A 23,952-nucleotide genomic window follows, 5' to 3' on the forward strand; every position below is an offset into this window, starting at 1 on the left:
TGCAGAGGATGGCAATTAACAAATGTTATTGAAAAGACAATTTATTTCAGAAACTTTCACTAAGTCAAATACATTATATAAATTACACAGATGGTAATTGAAAAGTTTTAAAATGTTTTCATTTTTATTCAACTTTGTATAAAATTTTGTATAAACATATTTTCAATACATATCTTTACTGTTACAATTTTACAACAAATCATACAATTTCTGTACAAAGTACATACAAAAAATTACCACCCTTATTAAATTGTCAATTCCCAACATTGAACCAAATATTTGAAATGAATGAACTTTCCCAATCTGCTCTGAGGAATTATTACTGCCAGACCAACAAATCCAGGGAGAGTCATGCTAGTTAGCTTAGCATGGATTCATAACGGAACTGAAGCATCTATCCTAAGATCATGACACCGAGATCTCCATAGAGTTCTGCTAACTACCATTGTAGGTAGCAGAACAGAAGCTGCTATAAATGGATTTTGAAGTGATCCGCTGGACCCTCTAACTTTAAGATGGAGACCTGATCCGTCTCGATCTTAAGGTTGGATGAGCGGTGACACAGGTTGATCCTGTGACCTGGAGGATCACAGCGGATAAAGCAAATGAACTAAGCCGGGCAAAGAAGTGCAAAGTGTAGCGCTGAAAATTAAAGCTGACACCTTAAAGCTTCAGTTTGCTTCCAGGTAAAATGACATGATCCTAAACATGCAAGACACCTGCCAGGTGAGGCCGAGTGACATGCAAGCATATGTTGAAGAAAAAAAACAAACCAAAACGAGAATGAAACAGCCAGTCATTCATATTTGTGGTCTTTCTAGTATAAACTATTGAGTGTAGAATAAATCAGTTGGCTGTTCAATGCCTCTGGCTATTTAATGTATTGATGTTACATGAATTGATAAGGACAAATTTAGCTGAACCACAGGTACAGAGTCAGGCACATGGAAGTGTTTGTTTCCTTTATGTCTGGTCTTTCAGTGGTTAGCAGGACTGTGGTCATTTTTTCCCCAGGGTGTGTGTATATGTATATATGGGTGGATGTGTGTGTGTGTGTAACATATATTTGATACAGTGTAAGGCCCATGTTAGGATCCATCCATCCATCCATCCATCCATCCATCCATCCATCCATCCATCCATCCATCCATCCATCCATCCATCATCCATCCATCCATCCATCCATCCATCCATCCATCCATCCATCCATCCATCCATCACCGTCGCTTATCCGGGGTCGGGTCGCGGGGGCAGCAGCTTCAGAAGGGAGGCCCAGACTTCCCTCTCCCCAGCCACTTCTTCCAGCTCCTCCGGGGGAACCCCAAGGCGTTCCCAGGCCAGCCGAGAGACATAGTCCCTCCGGCGTGTCCTGGGTCTTCCCATGTGAGGGCCCCATAAGAAGTGGTGCTGTTTTGGGGTTGGCGGTTTAGGACTGAGGTGTGAATTGAGTTCAGGTTTGGTTTAAGGTAAGTGTCAGAGTTAGGCTGTAGAAATGAATGAGAAATGAATAGAAGTCAATGGAACATTCCTGTGAAGATAGACAAACCTACTGTGTGAATGTGTATGCAGGTGTATATATGTATGTGTGTGTATGTGTATGTTGTACTTCACATAGTGAAGTACAACATAAATTAATTTTGTTAATTCAAATTTTGTTAATTTTGAATTAACAAAATTAATTCAAATCGTGGCCCTGGATGATTTCCCCAGTTAGGTCTTTCTAAAATCTGGCCCAACAGTTAAATAAAATTCACAAGTCTGGAGATTTGTTTAACTTGAACTTTTAAACATTGACTTTTGCTAAACTTTATGTGGCTCCCAAGGATTTTCAACACTGGGTTGAAAATCCCAGTGTTTTTTTTTTGTGAGACGCATTGTGAGCATCTCACAATGCGTCTATCATGCATTGTGAGATGCTGGAACACCCCTATGACTGGGCATCGTGAATATCATTATGATGTTGACAGAGATGAATATTGAATAAATACCCAAAACAAATATTTATTTAAATCAGTTTTATTGGCTCAATGTGGCCAAAATGGACATTTTTCTTCTATGCCCTCCCCACATCCCCCCCAAAAATACCTCAATGTAAATTACAGACAGACAGAAAGCAGCACATAATTGATACATGGTTTTTAAATAAGAAAAATATACTTAAAACATCAAACTTTGAAGTCAACTGGCCAAGATAAGAAACAGATACCTTACTAAAAAACTGACCTTTTTCCAAATATGTACAAAACAATGCCATTTATTGAAGAACTAGTCAATATGACTAAATATCAAACCCTCCAGAGAAAAAAAATATCAGTGAAGAAACCTTTCAGTCGATTCTGACTATAGAACATTTAGTATGTGGTAAGAAAGGCAGGAAAGTTGAGTAATATTGATGCTAAGGTAGCGTAAAGCTAGATGACAACAGTTCACCCTGTTACCAAACTCCAGCCTCATCATACTGAAATCTGCTGTTTATGTTTTAGATGGTTATTTGGTCCACAGCATGTGGTTTTAAGAGTTTGTTGACTCAGCATGTCACTAGTGTAAATGCCCTGCACAAAAACAACAGATCTGCAGCTGATGTGATGCCAACAGTCACGTTTGCTAATTGCCAAACCTCAGCACGAAGCCACATAATCCCCAGTGAGGCGTCAGAGCTTGTTGGAAAATGCGTGATGACTCCCAGCCCAGTCCACAGGCCGAGACTTGCTCGCGTCTACAGGATGAAACCTCATCGGGAAAACATATTACAGAAATTTTCCACTGCACATTTGGCTTTAGACTCAGTTACTGGCTGTGGCTTCACATAGCAATAAAGAATCTGTCTTTTCACACAACAGACCAAGAAAACTCTTTTCATCTGACTTTGCCCTTCTGCTTTCAGGACTGTGGCTCTGGTGTCAGGTTTCCCCCTCACAAAGAACAAACATGTCTACCACAAAAACCAGCAAAGAATAAAGAACGGACAGTTAAGACTCTGCTTCTTTCTCCCTCTTTGCCTCTTTTAGCTCTTTAAGACTTGTTGATGGTGGCGGGAGCAATCATCATTATGCTTGACTTCAGGGGATAGTAGCGTCCCCTCCAGGTTTTCCAGAAAATGCCTTGCTTCCTTTGGTGTCTCTGTTTGGGAGGAGGGCTCTGGAAATATCTCCCATTTAGGTTGGAGCGGCCGCAGTTGCTGAACCACCAACCACCTTCAAAAACAGAATCAGCTTGATTAGCATGCTTCAGTCTTGTCGGTGTGACAGGACAGTGTGCCAGTACTTACCAGAGAGGTGTTTGGCACAGTTAATGTCACCTTTACGGTCATTGTCTTGGTCCCGGGTTGAGAACGGCAGAGCGAGAGCTGAGTCAGTGGTCAGGGAACTCTCCAGCATATCGGTGGTACCAGGTTCCTGAATTAGGAGTGAGTAGTTGGTTTCTTTTCCACCAAGTTCAAACGGGAAGCTGACAGATGCCGAGTCATCCCCCCAGTCTGAGAATTTAATGTTGAGGGTATAGCTGCCATCTTTGGCGATGGCATGGATGTTTTCTAAGCCTAACCAGAACTCTCCTGAACAGGAACAGAGAACAAAACTTAGTCCAAAACAACCCAAAGCTCATGATCCTGACATGTGTTGTCTTAACTTCCCACATCTTTCTTACAGAGGAACTGAAAGGCAACCATCCTGACCCCTCACTGACCAGCTAACACGGGATAGTGAAAGTGTATAAAACCCCAAAGAGTATTTACCAGTCAGGCTGCCAAAGCCTTTTTCGTAAGCCTGCCACAGCTGGTCAAAGTCCACGGAGCCATCTTGGCGTCTTTGGATGACTGTCCATCCACCATCTGGGCAGAGAAACATAGAGAAATTGATCAAACAAATATTACATCAGCCAGGAGACAGACTTAGCACTCAGAGGAAGTTCTGCTGCGCTCACCAGTTGTCATCTCACAGAAGACATCAAAGGGCTCAGAGTCAGTTGGCTGGATGGGGTAGACCCCGCTGGTGGTCAGTCCTCTCAGGAACAGTTCATGACAGTCAGTGGCCATTTCTGGAACAGCACAGAGGGAGAAATCCAACATTGAGCATGCTTATACGGGGAGGGATGTTGGTGAAACCTATCTTGTTATTGCCTGGGCTGCCTGGTATGCCATTAGATTTTTCTCTGGTTACGTGAAAGATTCCAACAAAATGCAAAACTGAACTGTTTGACAGGTTCAATATTGCCTTGTTGTTTAGTCTTAGGCTTCTTCCAGGTTATCACCTCAGAGGGTGACCTGTGCAGGATGTCTTGACCTAACACAGGATCTTGCTGTTACAGTTTCTCCAGGAATGCTGACAATGCTCAACACATTTAGCTGTTGCAGGCTCTACTCCCCCTGACAAACCACAGAAAATAGGCTTAAACTGAAAGTTTTTTAAGTCATCTGGTTTCCAGAACTTGAACAAGTCACAAAATTAGCCTTACTCCCTGTTAGAATGAATTTGATTAGGTTCCTCTGCCGAGCTTTTAGAAATAGGTCAGACTGTTTTAAAGAAACCCTCAGCTGGAGAGCAGAGTGTTTGCAAATAAAACTAATCGTTCCAAGTGAGCAAAGCACAGCTTATCGCACCGAGTCTGGAGATACAAACTTACACCTGATAAAGCCATTAAAAACAAGAGTGTGTGTCTGTCGTAAACATGACCTTTCTCCCAGTTCCCAAGCAAAATTCCCCTCTTTTACAGCTGCCTGGCCTTGCAGGCTATAGCGTTACACACCATTCATCCTTTACATTCCTCATCCTCTCCCTTCCCCATGTCTGCGACCTGTCACACCTCCGTCACGTGCACAGCAGCTAGTTGGTGACGTAGATGTGCATGGCTGCTGCATGCATGGGGAGTGATCAGATGGTAGGGATTGGGGGGGATGAGGATGTTTCCTTAAGGGAGAAAGGCATTTAGAAACGGGGGTGGGAGAGAGTCTGGAGCTGCAAGCTGTCATTTGTCTAAGGAGGCAACATCTCGCCATTACTCAAGTGGCATCAGGTAGGAAAATGGAGTATATATTAATAAATTCTAATAAAGGTGAAAAATCATGCATGTGATTGGCGGAATGTTGCCTAGCCGATCATAGACCTCTGACCTCTACTCTAAAGGAACAAACTCTGGGGGCTGCTGCCTGACTGTGGGTCAGGGGGATCTCCTGAACTTTGGCACACTTCCAAAGGAAGAGACAGTTTTCTTTCTGTTCAGGGTGTGGGGCATGTAAGGGGTGAGGGAGTGTGAATGCAGGGGAAAGGTTGCTCAGTCATGAAGAACGTCAAAAAATTTGTTTTTGAGCCTGATGCCATAAAAAGTGGGAGCAGTCAAGTGTCTTCCAAACAATGTGGAAGGTATCTATGCAAGGTTCACAGATAAATTTAGACAGCCTTTCCCCTTTCTCCTCCTCCTTCCTTGGCTCAGAGGGAAATGTTATCATTGAAAACAGAGTGTTTGAGATGGAGGCAGCCTCCCATGCTCTGAGTAATCCACTAAAGCTGCTTGACCCTGACAGGATACTCTCTGAGACGCTGAACTTTCTCCCAGCTGGAACTCTGCCAGGAAAACTTGTCAATTTTTTCCCTCATTCACAAAGCACTGCTGATGTCAGAGTGTTGTGGTATTCCTGGGATCTGTGGTGGACCTCAGATCACCTTTCACCTAGTTCACATCTAGAAGAAGTTAGGAGTTCAGTTTGACTTTCAGTCAAGTTTTATAGCTCTCTAATAGCTTTAAATTGACTTTTTTCTTATATGTCTCTGAAGACTAAGGTGAGCGTCTGTTTTGGGTCCTAAGTAAGTCATTTTTTTCATCATGTGTCTAAATCAGAGAGTTGAAAACATGCAGAGGCCTACAGTTTTGAACAGATTAAAAATTTTCTATTAAAAAAGATTTACCTTCTTAGCAATAAATTAAACATGTAAATGTTAATGAAATGAAGTTGAATAGAACAAATTACAAGATATAACTGTTCCATTGACAAGCTCATCCTACAAACAAAAAATTAAAAAAAGAATGTATTCATTCAGATCTGTTTGCTTGAGAGAGGAATGTGTCATTGTTCACACCCTGCCCACCACCATCCCCCACCATTACATGATCTATTTTAAGCAATTATATATTTTACACATAACCTAACCCTTATCATGGATGGCAATCTCAGCTTCAATCTCAGCCTTGTGGATATTTAGAAACCAGCTTGGCCATTTCCAGCAGCCCAGTAGAGTCTGGATGAAGGCAGATATTCTCACAGACTGCAGGGTTAAATGAGCTCCTCTGATTAAACTCAATATCATTCTTTCTAAACTCATTCTTTCTAGAAACTGGTTTTCACATCTGCTCAAGTTGTCTATAAAAAAAGTTAACCTGTATAAAGTTCTGTTGGAGGTTTCTTCGTGTTGAAAGGAAGTGTTATTCTCCCCTGTCACCACATGCTTGATCCAAATGGCTGAGCTTTTAAAGATAGCTAACTTTCTACCAAATGATTTAGATCTATATCAGACTGGAGTTTGAAGCTGCCTGAATAAATCGTACAGATTTGATAATAAATTTCTCTTACATGACCGTGAGGTGAAATGTCGTGAGATAACTAATCAGAACAGAAAGAAAAAATCGGAATTGCCAAAATATTTTTAAAAAGTCAGATGATTTGTGTGACATTACAGAATAATTCAAGATCAAAAGGTTCTGTTCAGACCGGTGTATAACGTTAAAGGAAACCAACCCCCAGTGTTGAGTTGATTGTGAGTCAGAAAGTCCACCTGTTGCCATTTCCGGGCTCGCGATTAGATTGACTTTAATTGTTAGTGATTTAAGCTTCTTTCTGTCCTCACCCAGCAGATGGTTTGCCACGTTTTGGCACCAGATTTTCTTCAGCCCACTTAAATCTGTGTGAAGGGAGGGGGATTTGTGGCGCTGCGGGGTTTTACTTACCGAGCGGCGAGTCGCGCTGCTCCTCTATGTCGCTGTGCGCGGGGCGCTCGGTACTGCCGCTGCCCCGGGGTGAGGGCCTCAGGCCAGGCTGCTGGATCTGAACACAATAGGAAGCCCCCAGAAAACATGAACGAATTGTACTCAGCTTTCAGAGAATGAAACCGACCAGGCTGTAAACGCGGCTCACCTGGCTCTGCAGCATCCTGATGCGAACGTTCTGCTTGTCCAGTTTCTCCTGCTGGAGCCTGATGCGCTCCACCAGATCATCAATGCGTCTGTTCTGAGAGTCCAGCATGAGCTGAGGAAAGAAGCAGCATTAAGACCCAGGAGGACGGTTCTGGTTTCACATGGAGCCCTGGTTATGCAACTGCCTTTTGCAGCCAGCTGGTTCTGGGTCAGCCCGTTTCCCCGCCAGGCTCTCCAGGGTCCCAGCAGCCAGCAGCCCCTCACTCTACCATCTGATGCTTCAGGTCTCTTTGTCTAGCAGCCCTGAAGTCTCTCTGCACATGCTGCACGCAGCTCCCCACCCACTGCTCCCTCTGGGTTTGTTCATTCCAGAAGTGCACACTTTAATGCACATTTGAGTCTACAAGCAGGAATCATTGAACACTAAGGAAGCCTCATGTGTCCACCCTCCCATGACCCTTTCTCACCAGACGGCCTGCAGTCTCACCTGGATGCTGCGTGCATCGCTGCTGTTCCTGCTGCCGGGTCCCTGCAGCATGCCGTCCACCCTCTCCTCCAGCCGACTTATCCTCTCGCTCATGGTCCTCCTCTCCTGCTGCATCTCCTCCACCTTCTCCCTCAGCTCGGCCGTGACGTTGAGGAGCTGGCCCTCTCTGTCCTCCAGGTCCCGAGCTCGGGCTCTCAGGCTCTCCCCCTCCACCTGCTGCCTCTGGCTCTCTTTGCCCAGCTCAGCAGTGGTGCGGTTGAAGGCTTTCAGCTTGGTGAAGACGTCCCTCATGTGGCCTTTGGTTTTGTCTACGTGCTCCTTCAGGTTCTGGCCCAGCTGCAGCAGGCCGTGGGCAAGAATGTTAACGTCGTCCCGGGCTGCGTACTGCACACGTTTCTCCTTGGCAGCAGCAGCGCTTGGCGAGACCCCCTTCCTCTCAAAGGGAAAAGCGGAGGCCATGAGCACCACCAGGCAAAGTGTCAGGGCTGCAAGCATTGTCTTCATCGCTGCTGGAGCTTCCACCCCTCAAACCGAGTCCTGCCAAGACTTGTGGAGTTGAACTGGAGAGCTGAGGCTCCTGGATGAACAGACACAGCTCTGCTGTTTTATACTTTCCCAGCCCTGCGGTGTAAGCCGTGCTGCTGCCTGCCATTGGCCAGCTGGGCAGAGGGAGGGGTGCAGCTGCTCTCAGGTTTCTGTTCCTCCTCCATCTCCATATTAACCATTGATGTCAGAGGCTGCATGGGGAGGGAGATGATATAACAAAAGATCACTTTTATCAGCTGATGTCAGACCGTTGTCCTTCCTCCTGCGAGAAGAGTTGCCTCACCACAGCTGGGTTTGAAATCTGTGACATTTCTGATCCCTTCATCAGAGCAGGGAGACTGTGAAACGAGGTGTTAGCCATATCAGGAGCCAGACACAGAGCCGTCCAGATCAAATCCTGCTGGAGTAGATGTTGGCGTAGTTCACCAAAAGCTTTACAAATGTGGGAACAAAGAGCAGATGAGCCAGAGGAGAAACGCACATCACAACTGAAACTGGTCAGGAACATTCCTGAGGAAGATTTAAGACTCAAAGTGGGAACTGTGGTCTGTTAAACACAAACATTTAGAATAACTAATCTAAGCGTTTTCTGCCATCTTATCTTTATTTCAAATAACACCAGCATGCTGGCAGCAGGATGAAGTTAGTGTGAAACAGTGAAGGATCAGAAACCTCCAGGGGACAGAAGCATAACTTCAGCATATTTCTACTCGGGTACAAGTAAAAAGAAGCCATGCAAGGAATTACTCTAATATTTCCAGTAGGTAATGTACGCATATCTAAACATTAGAAGAACTTCCGATGACAATTTCTAGTATTTACTGGTCTTCACCACCTCCAAATGTCAAGACGGAAAACAACATGAGAACAACAAAACTTTAACAGGACAGCTTCTGTCTGTTTCTGCTGCATTTCTGGTTAAAACCTGTTGATTCTTGATTCAGTGAAGTTACTTGCAGTGGGGAGAGTATCCGGAAATTTCACTTGAGAGCAGCAACGTGTTTGAAAATGAAACACTCTTTGAATCAGTTCCTTTCTGACTAAATAACACAGAGACAGTAAGCTTTTCATCATATGAGGAGAAAACAGCTGCTAATGTCCAATAGGTGATACTCTTCGTTGCGGATGCTGAGAGAGGAAGATTCAATTTAAAGTACTTTTTAAGTAGTAATTCACTATTAATAAAGGAAGAAAATAAGCTATTTTAAAGAAAACAAGACTGTCAGGAGATAATAGGAACGGGGAATGTATTTTAGCAAAGCTGTTCTGCTTTATTCTTTTGAGAAAAGATGGCAGCATTTAGGAAGACTTGAATGAGAATCTCAAATCTTTTTTTACTGCTAATAAAAGATGCTGCAGTCAGTTTAAACTAAACTGTTTAATAGTTTTCTTTTCCTAATACACGGTCATTTTCAGAAACAAAAACTGTTTGATGAGGCTCATTTGTCAGATTAAAAGAACTTTTTGAAACTGGACAACCAGCCATTAAGTAATCAGATATTAAACATACATTTCATTGAGGATACATGTATGTATTGAAAATCTTTTTTTATTGGTCTGACGTAATATTCAAATTTTAAATGTTATCATAACTGTACTTGGAAAATCATCATAGATAAAGGCTTTCAAACACCAATCTTTTTGTATTTAAATCACATGATGTGTTTCACTTTGTGATGAAGTTCCTGAAATAAACAAGACTTTTCAGTTCCACATTGGGTTTTAACAACAAGGCTAGAGAAAGGATTTTCTGTGCTGTTCTTCTATATCAACTGAAATCTGTATTTCAGGTCAAAGCTTTACAAAAAACCTCCCCCTAAAAATCTTAAAAATCTGAAATAAGCCACAAAATTCTGATCGAAAATTCAGCTTTTTTCCAGCTGGAACCAGTAAACGATGGAAAGTCTGACTGATTTTGAGCTGGAAATACTCAAACAATATTACAGTCCTCTGTATTCATACCACCCGGCGTTAATGTGAGGGTTTCCTTATCATCCCCCTCTGATGACGTGAGGCGGGAATATGGAGGGGGGTGCAGGGTGCCTACCTTCAAGCAGACTGTGAGAATTAGGGGAAAGTTCACAGCAGACAGAGCGGCCAGGCGGTGTCTGGCAGTCTCTGCCTGGCAGCCAGCGTTCAGTCTGTGTGATCAGACCACAAAGAGAGCTGTTAACCCTCTGCTGCCTGCAGCCCAGACTAAGTGGGTGAAAGGTGAGCGCTGTGGTCTGGGCTTCTACTCCAGCTGCTCCCAGACGAAGGACTTCCTTTAATTCCAAACATGCTTCTGCATTTTAATTTTAGTCAGTTTACAAGAAATATTTCAAGCAAAAGAAAATGATTTTATCCAAGAGCTTTACCTGTTAAGACAAGAGGAGAAAAAAAACATCTGCTCCTCTCCAGGTTTGAAAAATGGTAAATTATAATGTGTAAAATGTTGCAGCGTGATTTATAGAAAAACTGAACCAAAAAGCCAAACAGTGCACAGAAAATAAAGGTGTGCAATTCTTGGAACTATGTATCGATCCGATTCAGAGTAAATACGGGATTGGGATTGGTATGAGTGGTACCAATACTTTTTAAAAACATGTTTTTATCATGAAATAATTTGGTGACTTCAGTTAGTTGATTATTATTATAAACCACAGGACAGATTATTTTGGCAAATACAAGTGTTTTCTATTATCAATAGCCTGTCTTTATTACCTTCTAATAACTGTAACTGTAATCTCCACATAAATTAAAAATAAAAACACTATTTTTCTTCAATGCATGTATATTCATGAATGCGTATTCACATATAAATATGCATGAATATTTTCAGGTATATGTTTACATAAGCGTGTAGTTTGGAGATGAATAGATAATAACACTTTTGGAGGAATTAACCAGATTGTATTTGAAAGAAAGCAGACACTGAGTGCAAACATTACAAAGGTTTGAACTTCTGCTCTCACATTAAAAATAGAAGCTCTTCATATTTGGCATTTTAATTCTAACATATGAACTGGCATGAACTCTGTGAGGAAGCTAAGGAACGTGCTCGACATATAGAAGAGAAACTGTCAACAGTGTATTGATCTCATCCAGGGGCGGATCTACTGGGGTGGCATGGGGTGGCAGTTGCCACCCCAAACGAGAGCCTTGCCACCCCTGTTGCCACCCCAGCTAGCGACAATGAATTCAATAAATAGTTATGGCAAATCGGACATTAATCGCATAAAACTCTTTTTTCCGACAACATTTAATGCAGCACAATGTAACCTTACACCCACTGCTAAGTAGTGGGAAGTGCGAGAGAAGGACAGAACGCCTGCAGCATTGATGGATATGGATGATTTTTCAATTTGTTATATTTTACTGGACATATAACTGGACATTACGTGATTTATCGTAAGTCACACATGCGCCATTGCTGTCCATTGAGTCAGGAATATCGGTGGTCAGGAAACTACTACAATCACGCAAAGAATCAGAACAACGGATGCAATGTTTAGCAGTTAATTCAACCGTAGATAATGGTAATAAGGGCTTCAGATTTCACAGGTGAGGAAAATGTTTTCATTTAAAGAAAAGTTTGAACAAGTGAACAGTGGGTCAGTTATTCTAGCCTAACTATTGCTGGACACACCAAACTAAACAGTTCACAAACACCCGCTTCAGATGTTATCATCCCATAGAATGACATTATTAGTGGTCATCAGCTCCATTGAATGGCTTCAGGCGGTCCCTAATGTGCCTCCTACTAGGCTCAGTAGGTTGTTATCTACAGTTCGTATCGCTGATCACAGCAGCTTGTCGCTGATAGGACTTTTTTTTAAAGGTTTTTTAAAAAACCTTTTTAATTTACGTACTAGTTTGAGTGGAATATCAAGAATTTACTACAAATAAATGCCAGATGTATCAATCATAAGACGTTAATTCAGTATCTAAAAATAACTCAGTAAAGTGTTAAACTGGAGGGTTTTCATTGATTTAAAAACTTATTTGTAATTAACCTATGATTTTTGAGTATATCAGTAATTTACTTCAAATAACTTTAAGAAGAATGAGGATGGATTTTCTTTTGTGATTGCATGCAAATCGGTTCTGAAAACTTTTCAATATTTTTGATTAAAAATAATAAAAATAAGGACGGATACCACAAAATCCAAGAAGAAGAAGAAGAAGCTGATATCATCGCATGCGACACTTGCACCTCGGTGAGTACAAACCTGAATCTCCATCCATCCATCCATCCATCCATCCATCCATCCATCCATCCATCCATCCATCCATCCATCCATCCATCCATCCATCCATCCATCCATCCATCCATCCATCCATCCATCCATCCATCCATCCATCCATCCATCCATCCATCCATCCATCCATCTTCTTCCGCTTATCCGGGGTCGGGCCCCGGGGGCAGCAGCTTCAGAAGGGAGGCCCAGGCTTCCCTCTCCCCAGCCACTTCTTCCAGCTCCTCCAGCGGAACCCCAAAGCGTTCCCAGGCCAGCTGAGAGACATAGTCACTCCAGCATGTCCTGGGTCTTCCCCGGGGCCTCCTCCCGGTGGGACGTGCCCGGAACTCCTCACCAGGGAGGCGTCCAGGAGGCATCCTGACCAGATGCCTGAGCCACCTCAACTGGCTCCTCTCGACGTGGAGGAGCAGCGGCTCTACTCTGAGTCTCTCGGATGACTGAGCTTCTCACCCTATCTCTAAGGAAGAGCCCAGCCACCCTGTGGAGGAAACCCATTTCGGCCGCTTGTATCCGTGATCTCGTTCTTTTGGTCATGACCCAAAGCTCATGACCATAGATGAAGGTGGGAACGTAGATCGGTAAATCGAGAGCTTTGCTTTTTGATTCTCGCTCTCTCTTCAGCACAACGGACCGATACAGTGCCCATTTCACAGCAGACACTGCCCCAATCCGCCTGTCGATCTCCCGCTCCCTTCTTCCTTCATTCGTGAACAAGATCCCCAGATACTTAAACTCCTCCACTTGAGGCAGGACGACCCCCCTGACCCGGAGAAGGCACTCTACCCTTTTCCGGCTCAAGACCATGGCCTCGGATTTCAAGGCACTGAGCCTCATCCTGGCCGCTTCACATTCGGCCGTGAACCGCTCCAGTGAGAGCTGCAGATCACCATCTGATGAAGCCAACAGGACCACATCATCTGCAAAAAGCAGAGATGCGATCCTAAGGCCACCAAAACGGATCCCCTCAACACCTCGGCTGTGCCTAGAAATTCTGTCCATGTAAGTAATGAACAGAATCGGTGACAAAGTGCAGCCTTGGCGGAGTCCAACTCTCACCGGAAATGAGCCCGACTTACTGCCGGCAATGCGGACCAGACTCTGACACCGGTCATACAGGGACCTGACAGCCCGTATCAAAGGGCCCGGTACCCCAGACTCCCGGAGAACCCCCCGCAAGGCCTCACTAGGGACACGGTCGAACGCCTTCTCCAAGTCCACAAAACACATGTAGACTGGTTGGGCGAACTCCCATGCACCCTCCAGGATCCTGCTGAGGGTGTAGAGCTGGTTCAGTGTTCCACGACCAGGACGAAAACCACGCTGCTCTTCCTGAATCCGAGGTTTGACTATCCGATGGACCCTCCTCTCAAGGACCCCTGAATAGACCTTACCAGGGAGGCTTAAGAGTGTGACCCCCTGTAATTGGAGCACACCCTCCGGTCCCCCTTTTGAAACAGGGGGACCACCACCCCAGTCTGCCAATCCAGGGGAACTGCCCCCGATGTCCATGCGATATTGCGTAAGCCAACACAACCCTACAACATCCAGAGCCTTAAGGAACTCCGGGCGGATCTCATCCACTGCCACTCAGGAGCTTTTTGACCACCTCGGTGACCTCGTCCCCAGAGATTGGAGAGCCCAACCCAGAGTCCCCAGGCTCAGCATCCTCAACAGAAGGCATGTTGATAGGATTGAGGAGGTCTTCGAAGTATTCCGCCCACCGGCCCACAACGTCCCGAGTTGAGGTCAACAGCACACCATCCCCACTACAAAGAGTGTTGGTGCTGCACTGCTTCCCCCCTTCCCCCCCCTGAGAAGCCAGATGGTGGACCAGAATCGCCTCGAAGCCGTGCGGAAGTCTTTCTCCATGGCCTCTCCAAACTCCTCCCACGCCCGAGTTTTTGCCTCAGCGACCACCTGAGCCGCATGCCTCTTCGTCTGCCAGTACCCATCAGCCGCTTCTGGAGTGCCATAGGCCAAAAAGGCCCAATAGGACTCCTTCTTCATCTTGACAGCATCCCTCACCGAAGGTGTCCACCAACAGGTTTGAGGGTTGCCGCCGCGACAAGCACCAACAACTTTGCGGCTGCAGCTCCAATAAGCCGCCTCGGCAATGGAGGCATGGAACATGGTCCACTCAGACTCAATATCCCCTACCTCCCCCAGAACGTGTTCGAAGTCCTGCCGGAGATGGGAGTTAAAGCTCCGTCTCACAGGGGACTCCGCTAGATGTTCCCAGCAGATCCTCACTACACGTTTGGACCTACCAGGTCTGACCGGCTTCCTCCCCCACCACCGGAGCCAACTCGCCACCAGGTTAGTGGACAGCTCTGCACCTCTCTTCACCTGAGTGTCCAAGACATACGGCCGCAGATCAGATGAAACGATGACAAAATCGATCATCGAACTGCGGACTAGGGTGTCCTGGTACCAAGTGCACATATGGACACCCTTATGCCTGAACATGGTGTTCGTAATGAACAATCCATGACGAGCACAGAAGTTCAACAACAGAACACCACTCGAGTTCAGATCGGGGGGGCGTTCTTCCCAACCACGCCCCTCCACGTCTCACTGTCATTGCCCACGTGAGTGTTGAAGTCCCCCAGTAGAACAAGGGAGTCCCCAGGAGGGGCACTCTCCAGTCCCCCTCCTGAGGACTCCAAGAAGGGTTGGTAATCTGAACTGCTGTTTGGCCCACAATCAAAGACAACAGTCAGAACCCGTCCCTCCACCTGTAGGCGGAGGGAGGCTACCAAGGGTTCACCGGGGTAAACCCCAACGTGCAGGCGCCGAGATGGGGGACAACAAGTATGCCCACTCCTGTCTGGCGCCTCTCACCGTGGGCAACTCCAGAGTGGAAGTACGTCCAGCCCCTCTCAACGAGACTGGTTCCAGAACCAGAGCCATGTATTGAGGTGAGGCCAACTATTTCTAGCCGGAACCTCTCAGCCTCGCACACTAGCTCTGGTTCCTTCCCCACCAGAGAGGTGACGTTCCACGTCCCACGAGCCAGCTTCTGCAGCCGCAGATCAGACTGCCAGGGTCCCCTCCCTCGGCTGCCGCCCATAACACAGTGCACCCGACCCCTTTGGCCCCTCCGACAGGTGGTGAGCCCATTGGAAGGGGGACCCACGTCTCCTCTTCGGGCTGAGCCCGGCCGGTCTCCGTGGGTAAAAGTCCGGCCACCAGGCCCTCGCCATCGTGCCCCACCTCCAGGCCTAGCTCCAGAGTGGGATCCCGATGACCCGTGTCCGGGCGAGGGAAAACCAAGTCCAAAGTTGTTTTTCTTCATAAGGGGTCTGAATTTGTCAAAAATATTTTTGTACTCTAAAACCAAAAAATAACTCCAAAGTGTTACATTATGAAGTTGCTGAAGACAGTTTTAGGACTTAATTGTAGTAGGATTGTGCCGTGAATGGTTGAAGACATTTAGACAAGTTTGTAACTTTTTGTTTTTTGCCAGAAAAAATATGTTTGAAGCTAGCTAAATTAGCCTCTTGGAGCCAATTGTGTTCAACTGGACCTATGCTTAATACATTTATTTAGCCATGATAGAGTCACATCATAGTGTTTATAGTCATTCTTGTTGTTGCCACTTTGTAAAATTTGATGGTTGCTATAACCTCAGTGCCCCCAGGCTGCGATGATCCTTAAAGTTTTGTTTATGAATACAATGATACAATGAATACTAGGTTGTTTTAAAAAAAACATCTTGCATCAGTACAGGCAAAGTTCTCTCCACCTGTCCATGTCAATTATAGTTGCAAGCCAGATGAAGAGAAATAAAGAACTTCCGAAATCTGAACACTTGTTTTGTTTTTTATCTCAACAGGTTCTTCTTTGATCACATCATTTCCAGCTGCCTCTCCTCCCACTCCGTCATCTTTCTCCCCCATAGACCAGCCACATCTGCAATCATGTCAATCACCTGCTGGCCATGCCATCTCTTTATGTCAGGGTGGTCTATTTGAAAATAAGATGAGAAAGCATAAGTTTTGTTTTTTGTGACTGTTTCTGTGACTAGTCCTGTGACTATTTTACAGAAACTATCTCCAGCGAAAGTTTCTGTCAGTAAGAATATGTTGAATAGAAATTGCTCCACAACATAGAACAGGTTAGTTATTTAACACAAATGTGGAGTTTTACTGTTTTGACATGAAGTAGAATGTAGTTGAAACAGACTGAATGCACTTCCAGCAGTTGATGTACATGTAGTTAGAGGCATACCTTGTTGCAAAAGGTAGCAAGGTATGCCTTGCTACCTTTTGATCTCATCCAGATACCTTTTATCTCGCCTCATTCCGGGGTGAGATAAAAGGTATGCTAGCATACCTCTTGTTTGTGTATGTAAATCAACTTGATTGGTTGATTTACATACATTAGGGGCAAAAGACATTCCTAAAACTTGAAGAACACATATCCTGATGCCTGGGATTTTACACCTATGTCCTTTTTATTATTATTATTATTATTATTATTATTATTATTATTATTATTATTATTATTATTATTATTATTATTATTATTATTATTATTATTTTAAATCAGACAGGAAAGATCTCGGCTGACAGCTTCCTGAAAAGTCTTTTTGAGTGGGAAGCCATAGAATATTAGTTGGATAAAATGTTAAGGAAGGATCCCTTCAAGTTTTAAGCTTGTACCCCAGATATGCTTGCGGTTTCAGTGGATGGAAACCGCAAGCATTACCGTTTCAAGAATGCAGCAAGGCATTGTAAAATATGTACAATATAACAATCCTTTGTATAAGTTAGTGATGTTCACTACCTTTGGACCATAACACCCCATGAAGTGTTTTATATTGCTTGTTTTTCAGATTGGAGGAACAGGCTATCTTTTAGGACCTTTACAAAGCCAAGGATGAGACGAAAGAAAATTTGGGGACTACATACACAAATCAACCAAACATGTAAGACTGCAGATTGTAAATGTATAACAACCGTAACCTTTTAGCCTATGATGACAGCATGCCTGACTGAATTTTATACATTCTCGGTTTCTGGAAGAGGTGTTTGTGGTGGGCAATGGTCTGCAGCCAGGGAGATCTCTCACAGATCAAGCAGCAAGCTGTGTGTGTGTGTGTGTGTGTGTGTGTGTGTGTGTGTGTGTGTGTGTGTGTGTGTGTGTGTGTGTGTGTGTGTGTGTGTGTGTGTGTGTGTGTGTGTGTGTGTGTGTAGACATGGAGTGCTGCTTAGTGCCCTGAACATGTATAGGGGTGAGATATTTGCATACCCCTTGTTCTTGCAACAAAGGCTGGCCAACAGACAGGTCACTTTTTTTTTTGCATGGATGTAACATGCAAGTACTGGCCAAATCTTGAAAAAGTAATGAAAAGCTGTCCTGAGCTCCAACACCTGCTTCAAATGAAGCCATTTCTCTCGGTTTTCCATGCCAAAGCCCATGACTTTAAATAAGTGAGGAACACTGACTAGACATGGAATAACCTTGCTGGAACATAACTGAATGAACATCTTTGACTCAGTTAATATTGTTTGTGTGCACATGCTTTTATTTAGGCTAAGTGGAGTGGAGCATATCAAGATGGTGCTGGTTTGACTCTAGGGGAAGAAGTTGAGCAGTGCAATGCATTTCTCTCAAGGATTGCTTATCAAAAACTGGTGAGAAGACCAAAGATTGCTTTCCTTAAAGTATAAGTAACTATGATAAAGGAAAACTCAACTATTGTTGGCTTCTTTCTGTTTGCAGGCTGGACAGACATGCTGACTCTTTTGGCCATGTGATGGAATCAGCAATAACTGGACAACTTGGCCACCTCACTAATCCATCAATATCAGAAGGTAGTGAAACATTTGATGTTTGTTAATGCCTATATGTGCTGTTATGTTCAAATTTAAAGGTTCGTCCTGTGACAAAGGTCCAAGAGGTTTCCAGAGCATCATCCTCAGAGAGCTGCAGCACATTAAACAGATGAAGCTGCAGGCAAGAGAGTATTATCTACAGGTTTTGTCAGGAGCAGAGAGTGTTACTTTTGACAATATGTCTGACGACAACTTCGGTAGTAACTCAGATTCTTCTGATAATAGTCTGTAATCATTTGTGCATGTGCTGCTGACAAAGATCTACACTGGTGTGACAGTGTTTGCCTCCTTCCAGATTGACCAATATGTCACAAGTATGTACAGGGTGGGCCATAAGTTTCCATACATAGGAGAATGTAAAATGTATATTTCTTTTATAATTCAGATACCCAAGAAGATGCGTTTGACAAAAGAGCAAAGAATTGAAATTATACTGATGGCTGGGAAGCAGTTGCGTGGTTGTACGAAACTTTAACAGAAAACATGGAACGAGCATCACATGTGACACTTTGGCAAAACTTATTTGCAAGTTTCAGAAAACTGGAAATGTTGCAGATCATCCACAAAGTAGTCCAAAATGTGCAGCGATTACAGAGTCCCACAAAAATAAAAACATCCAACATAAAATTTTTATTTTTTCTATGTATGGAAACTTATGGCCCACCCTGTTGATATATATTTTTTGTTGTTGTTGTTTTCCCACAATTCTGTGGCCATATAAGTTTGTTTGCTCATAAGTCACAAAGAGACATCTTACATTTGTTCTTATGCATTCATGTTTCCAAACTGGCAGTGCTTTATCTGGTTGATTTTTCTTTTTTTGAAATATTTTAGAGGTTTGGGCTCTTTGTACTTTCTAAAAGTGCTTTTTAGAGCTGTGATTACTTGTGCATGCATGTCATTGAGTTTATGTTGCTTTTTCACTTATGTTTCTGCACATCTAGTGTATTTTCCAGAAAATAGTAAGAGTAATTTTAGTGAAATTAATAGTTTCTTTTACTTACTTCAAGTGGAGTAATTACACTTGTGCTTATGTTGAGCAGTAAAAAATGGCTACAACACTACATTAAGCAGTCCCAGTGATTCTGTAGTAACTAACATAACCAAGACGACCTTTTGAATGTTCTACTTTTCTTTTTTTTATTAACATGCAGCTCTGTCTTATTTCTCAATCCAAAGACTAGTTCTCAGTCCAACGCTCTAAGAACAGTTGTAAACGGCATCATGGAGGAGAGTTGTTGTGATAATGCTGAAGGGCGTGTCAGAAAGAGATGAGAGCTTCTTAAAGAGACAGAAGGCCAATTTCAAGGCATCAGCTGTTGGCTATGATGTTATCATTTTCATAACAACTGAATGTAACATTAAAAGATTTTATTTTTTCAGAATGTCCTAGTCAAATTCCTGACCTAAATCCAATTGATAATCAGTAACTGAAGTTTTTCATCCAGTCGCACTGAAATGAAGTTGGCTGTTTTTCACAACAAATGTAAAAAGCAAAAATAAAAAGTGTTTATTATGATCCACACACACTCTTACACACTCCACTTCCATCTCTACAGCAGGCAGCAGCATCCACCAGGGGCACACAGCTAGGGCTGCCACCTAGTGGTCAGTTAGGATAGGCTCAGCACTGACCTGAGCTCATGTACTTTACATTAAAACGGGATCATCTTCTACTTCACCTCCACTTACTGCGCTAATGTCCTGCCTGGAGGAGATTAAGACTTGGATGAACCATAATTTTCTTCAGTTGAACTGTTCCAAAACCGAGGCCGTACTGATCGGAACGCCTCATCAGGTTCAATCCTCGACTCTGACGAGTATTTCATTCTCAGGACAAGACATTCCCATTTCTTCCGTTGTTACAAACCTTGGAGTTCGAATGGATTCCCATCTCACATTTGAAAATCACATTAAACACCTGTTTAAAAGCTGTTTTTTCATCTTCGCAATATTTCCAAAATTCGTTCATCTCTCTCCCGTTCTGATGCTGAGACCCTCATCCACGCCTTTGTCTCCTACAGGCTCGACTACTGTAACTCGCTGTTTATTGGAGTCCACAGAAAACACCTTCAGAGGCTTCAGTACATTCAAAACAGTGCTGCCAGGATCCTAGTGAGAGCTTGTAAATTTGATCACATCACACCTACTCTTTACGCACTTCACTGGCTTCCTGTAACTTATAGGATTCAGTATAAAATTGCGCTTGTCACCCATCACTGTCTATATGGAACTTCACCGGATTACCTGAAGGACCTCCGTACTTCACATTCAACTTCTAGATCCTTACGATCCCAAGCCTGTAATCTTCTCCACCTTCCTCAATCAAGACTAAGGACTATGGGTGATCGAGCATTTGCTGTGGCTGCTCCTCGTCTATGGAACGCTCTCCCGGACTATTTGAGAGCCCTGCAATCATTGTCCGATTTTAAAACTGGCTTGAAAACTTTTCTTTTTAGACAAGCCTACTCCACTTTTAAATGACTCTTATTTTTTTATTGTTTTTGATTGTTGATTTTATCTGTTTTTAGCACTTTGAGATTTTTATTAATGAAAAGTGCGCTATAAATTAAATTGATGATGATGATGATGTATTGAGGGGATATATTGATGTCATCAACTGAAGCCTACATAGTGCTTGAGGTAAAGTGAATGTGTGATGTTGTTAGCCTCCAGTTAACCATGGAGATGAGCTGTGACTTGTCTGGCTGCTGGTTCAACTGGTCATGCGCAGAACAAGGCCGAGGCACAAGCTTCCATTTCTTCTTTTTCTTCTTGCTCAAACTGATCATATTACAAAAAACACAGCTAATTATGACATAACCCTGGTTATGTAACAAAGTTATTACTGCCTGTGTTACAAAGCCTTCTGCATGCAGCTGACAATAGACAGGATTCTAGATCATGGATAATTTCCTTTTTTTCCCCCACACTTTTCATCAGCACTTGCACATGCTTAGTGCTACAAATAAATGTAATCACATTCCATTTTGTAGCTGTCTGTGTCCCTGGGATTATTCAGCTATCAGCAGCATGCGGAGCAGCAGCACTGCAGGCCTGATGACTGCACAGAGAATGAACTGCTGTTGCTTTGTGCCCAGAAATCCAGTTACACAACTGCTATAAAACAACACAGCACTGGCTTCTTGAGTTAGCTGGTTATGCAAGCTGCAGGGTTAGCGACGGTGCTATGGAAAAGCATCCAGCAGAGTTTCTCAGCTCTGCTCATTTAAGTGGATGTTTTCTGTGGTTTCCGTGATAGACAGAAACATTCTGGTTTATTTAAAAAGTTGAAAGTTGTTTATGAGTATTTTCTTCTTCCTGCAATATCAGAGTGTGTTGAGTTTTGCTACATTCCGAACTTCAAGGACTTTCTATAAGGTGGCTACTTCTCACACTGAAGTTCATTCCTCTTTTATTATCTTTGGGATAAACTAGTTTCTGCTTTTTTTCCCCCAGTCTTTAATTTCTTTCTCTTGGACCAGTAAAAATGTTTTGTAGTAAATTTAGAAGTATAATTTGTCTAACCATGTGTATGTGATGTGTGTAACTCTTCATTCATCACATGCTTTTTGTTATGGTCCCACCAGTAAGGCACAAGGACAAAGGCATATATATATATAAATTCTATTTATTTTTTCCAAAAAATCTTAAAAGGTTTTCAACAGCTAATCTCAAAAATATAGAAAAATGGGCTCAAAAGAAATCAACTAAGGCAAACAAAACTCAGGATAACAAACCAAAAACTGACCTCACAAGAATATACAGGGGAATTTATACACACAGGCTAGTCTACACAAACGAGGAGGGGTGGGAGAAGAGGCAAAGACAAATATAAACATAAATAACTGATTTAAACTAAAACATTTTGACTTTAACACAACTATGAAAACAAAATAACCTAACACCAAAAAGGTTTTAGTAATTACGCTATTAGTAGAGAGAGGCAGATTCTTTATCAAGGCCCCTGCTTCCAGTAGCCTGATGGATTGTTCCACTTCCTGGTTTGCCTTTCAACCAATCATCTTCTGCCAGCCAGTCCTTTAAACGAGAAGGACCTCGCTGCAGCAAACAGAAAGGGGCGGGGACGGAACACTGTCATTATTTGGAAATGGGACCATTGCACTCCGGAAGTGAAGGGGGCGCTATTTCCTATATTATCCGCGGTCTCCCGTTTTAATTTTCTTTTGAAATCTGTGATATAGCTTCATCTTTAGAAAGGAGTTTCTCTCTCAGCATGTATTTGAACTTCTCTCTTTTATTTACTTCAGCGCAGCTCACAGTTTTTATCAATTTCCGTTGCTTTCTGTGTACTTCTAAATCCGCTCCTTTTTCGAATCTTTTCGGGCCTGCTACTGCCTCTAGTGGCGTGGAGGTGGGAGCAGAAAAAAAATAAATATATTACTAAAATAAATACATTACTAAATCAGAATACCAAAGTCTTTATTATTTATTATTAATACTCGCATAACTGGAACCGCAAAAGATAAAGTCCCTCACAAAACACCATACCTTTTAATTTTCTTAAGGAAGTAGAGCTAATTAAATGACATAAGCAACACCTGAAAGTGGTTCCAGTTTCACTCGTTGGCCAACCTGTTGAAACTATGGCACATTTTAAATACCTTGAATCATTCCTGGACCGTCAGCTCAATTTTTCTGAAAACACTGGCTACATTTTTTAAGAAACGTCACTCTATCTTTCAAGAAGACCCAGTGATCTCGGGCTTACCTAACAAGTGCAACTAGTCCAAAACCTCTAGTTAGTTAGAGATAACATTAGCTAACATTACCTTTAGTTGAGTAATGTTAACATTTTAAGAATGAGTTAAAATGTTAACATAAAATATTTCAGCAGAGAGCATCCATCCTCTTTTTGTCGTCAGTTTGAGCTCATGAAGGCGTTACTGTGTTTCTCTGGTAACTATAGAACATCTATTAGAAGTCATTCATTGACAGTGCAATAATTATTCTTTGCCAAACTAAATGATAACATTTACCTATAGCATGCTAAGTGTTAACTTGATGAACAAATTGTTGATATTGTGATTCTACTAATGACTTTTATTTTATTGTTTTAGAGTCAAAGAAAAATTTCCACCTTGGAAGACTAAATAGTTTAATCATATTTTTCATATATAAAGGACTCTACCAACAAAACAAAAATATGGCTTATTGCTTGTTTAACAACCCTAGTTATTCGTCTGTGAACCTAATTATTGACTATAGTTATTGACTTTTGCTCAATTAAATTTCTTATGTATACATTGTATATGGTATTTTTTATTGTTGATAATGTTGTTTTTCATGTCTTATTTCTTTTGTTCCTCCTATAATTGATGGAGATACATAGATATTATTTATAATGTATAAAGGTGTTGTTTATGTCACCTAATTAGCTCTACACCCTGAAGAAAAATCTGGTATCTACGTCAATCCGCGTTTCCCCATCAGATACGGTTCCCCCTGCGTCTTCTTGCTGCTCCGTCCCGCCCACGCGGCAAAATACGCGCGTGCTCGTGATGAGCACTGAGAAAGCAAAATATATATATATAAACAGGGCAATGCATTTTAATGCTCAATGGCCATATTTCGTCCATCAGATACCGTTCCCCTACTATAAAACAAGGGGAACGGTATCTGATGGGTAATATCGAGCTTTAAAATACCTTGCCCTGTTTTTATTTCATAAATATATATATGTATATATAACTAA

General features: G+C 42.8%; 1 protein-coding gene across 1 annotated transcript; it reads right to left on the reverse strand.

Moving 5' to 3' along the window:
* Positions 1 to 2,000: 2,000 nt before the first annotated feature.
* On the reverse strand, positions 2,001 to 8,204 carry angptl4 (angiopoietin-like 4). Its single transcript, XM_008433437.3, has 7 exons — positions 7,610 to 8,204; positions 7,124 to 7,234; positions 6,937 to 7,033; positions 3,922 to 4,035; positions 3,734 to 3,829; positions 3,269 to 3,553; positions 2,001 to 3,194 (listed from the first exon to the last, which is right to left on the reverse strand). The coding sequence occupies exons 1-7, from the start codon at positions 8,111 to 8,113 to the stop codon at positions 3,013 to 3,015; spliced, it is 1,389 nt and encodes a 462-aa protein (XP_008431659.1). The 5' UTR covers positions 8,114 to 8,204; the 3' UTR covers positions 2,001 to 3,012.
* Positions 8,205 to 23,952: the final 15,748 nt, after the last annotated feature.

This window comes from Poecilia reticulata, chromosome 17 (genome assembly GCF_904066995.2).
Source record: "Poecilia reticulata chromosome 17, P_reticulata-male-v2, whole genome shotgun sequence".
NCBI classification, from domain to species: domain Eukaryota; kingdom Metazoa; phylum Chordata; class Actinopteri; order Cyprinodontiformes; family Poeciliidae; genus Poecilia; species Poecilia reticulata.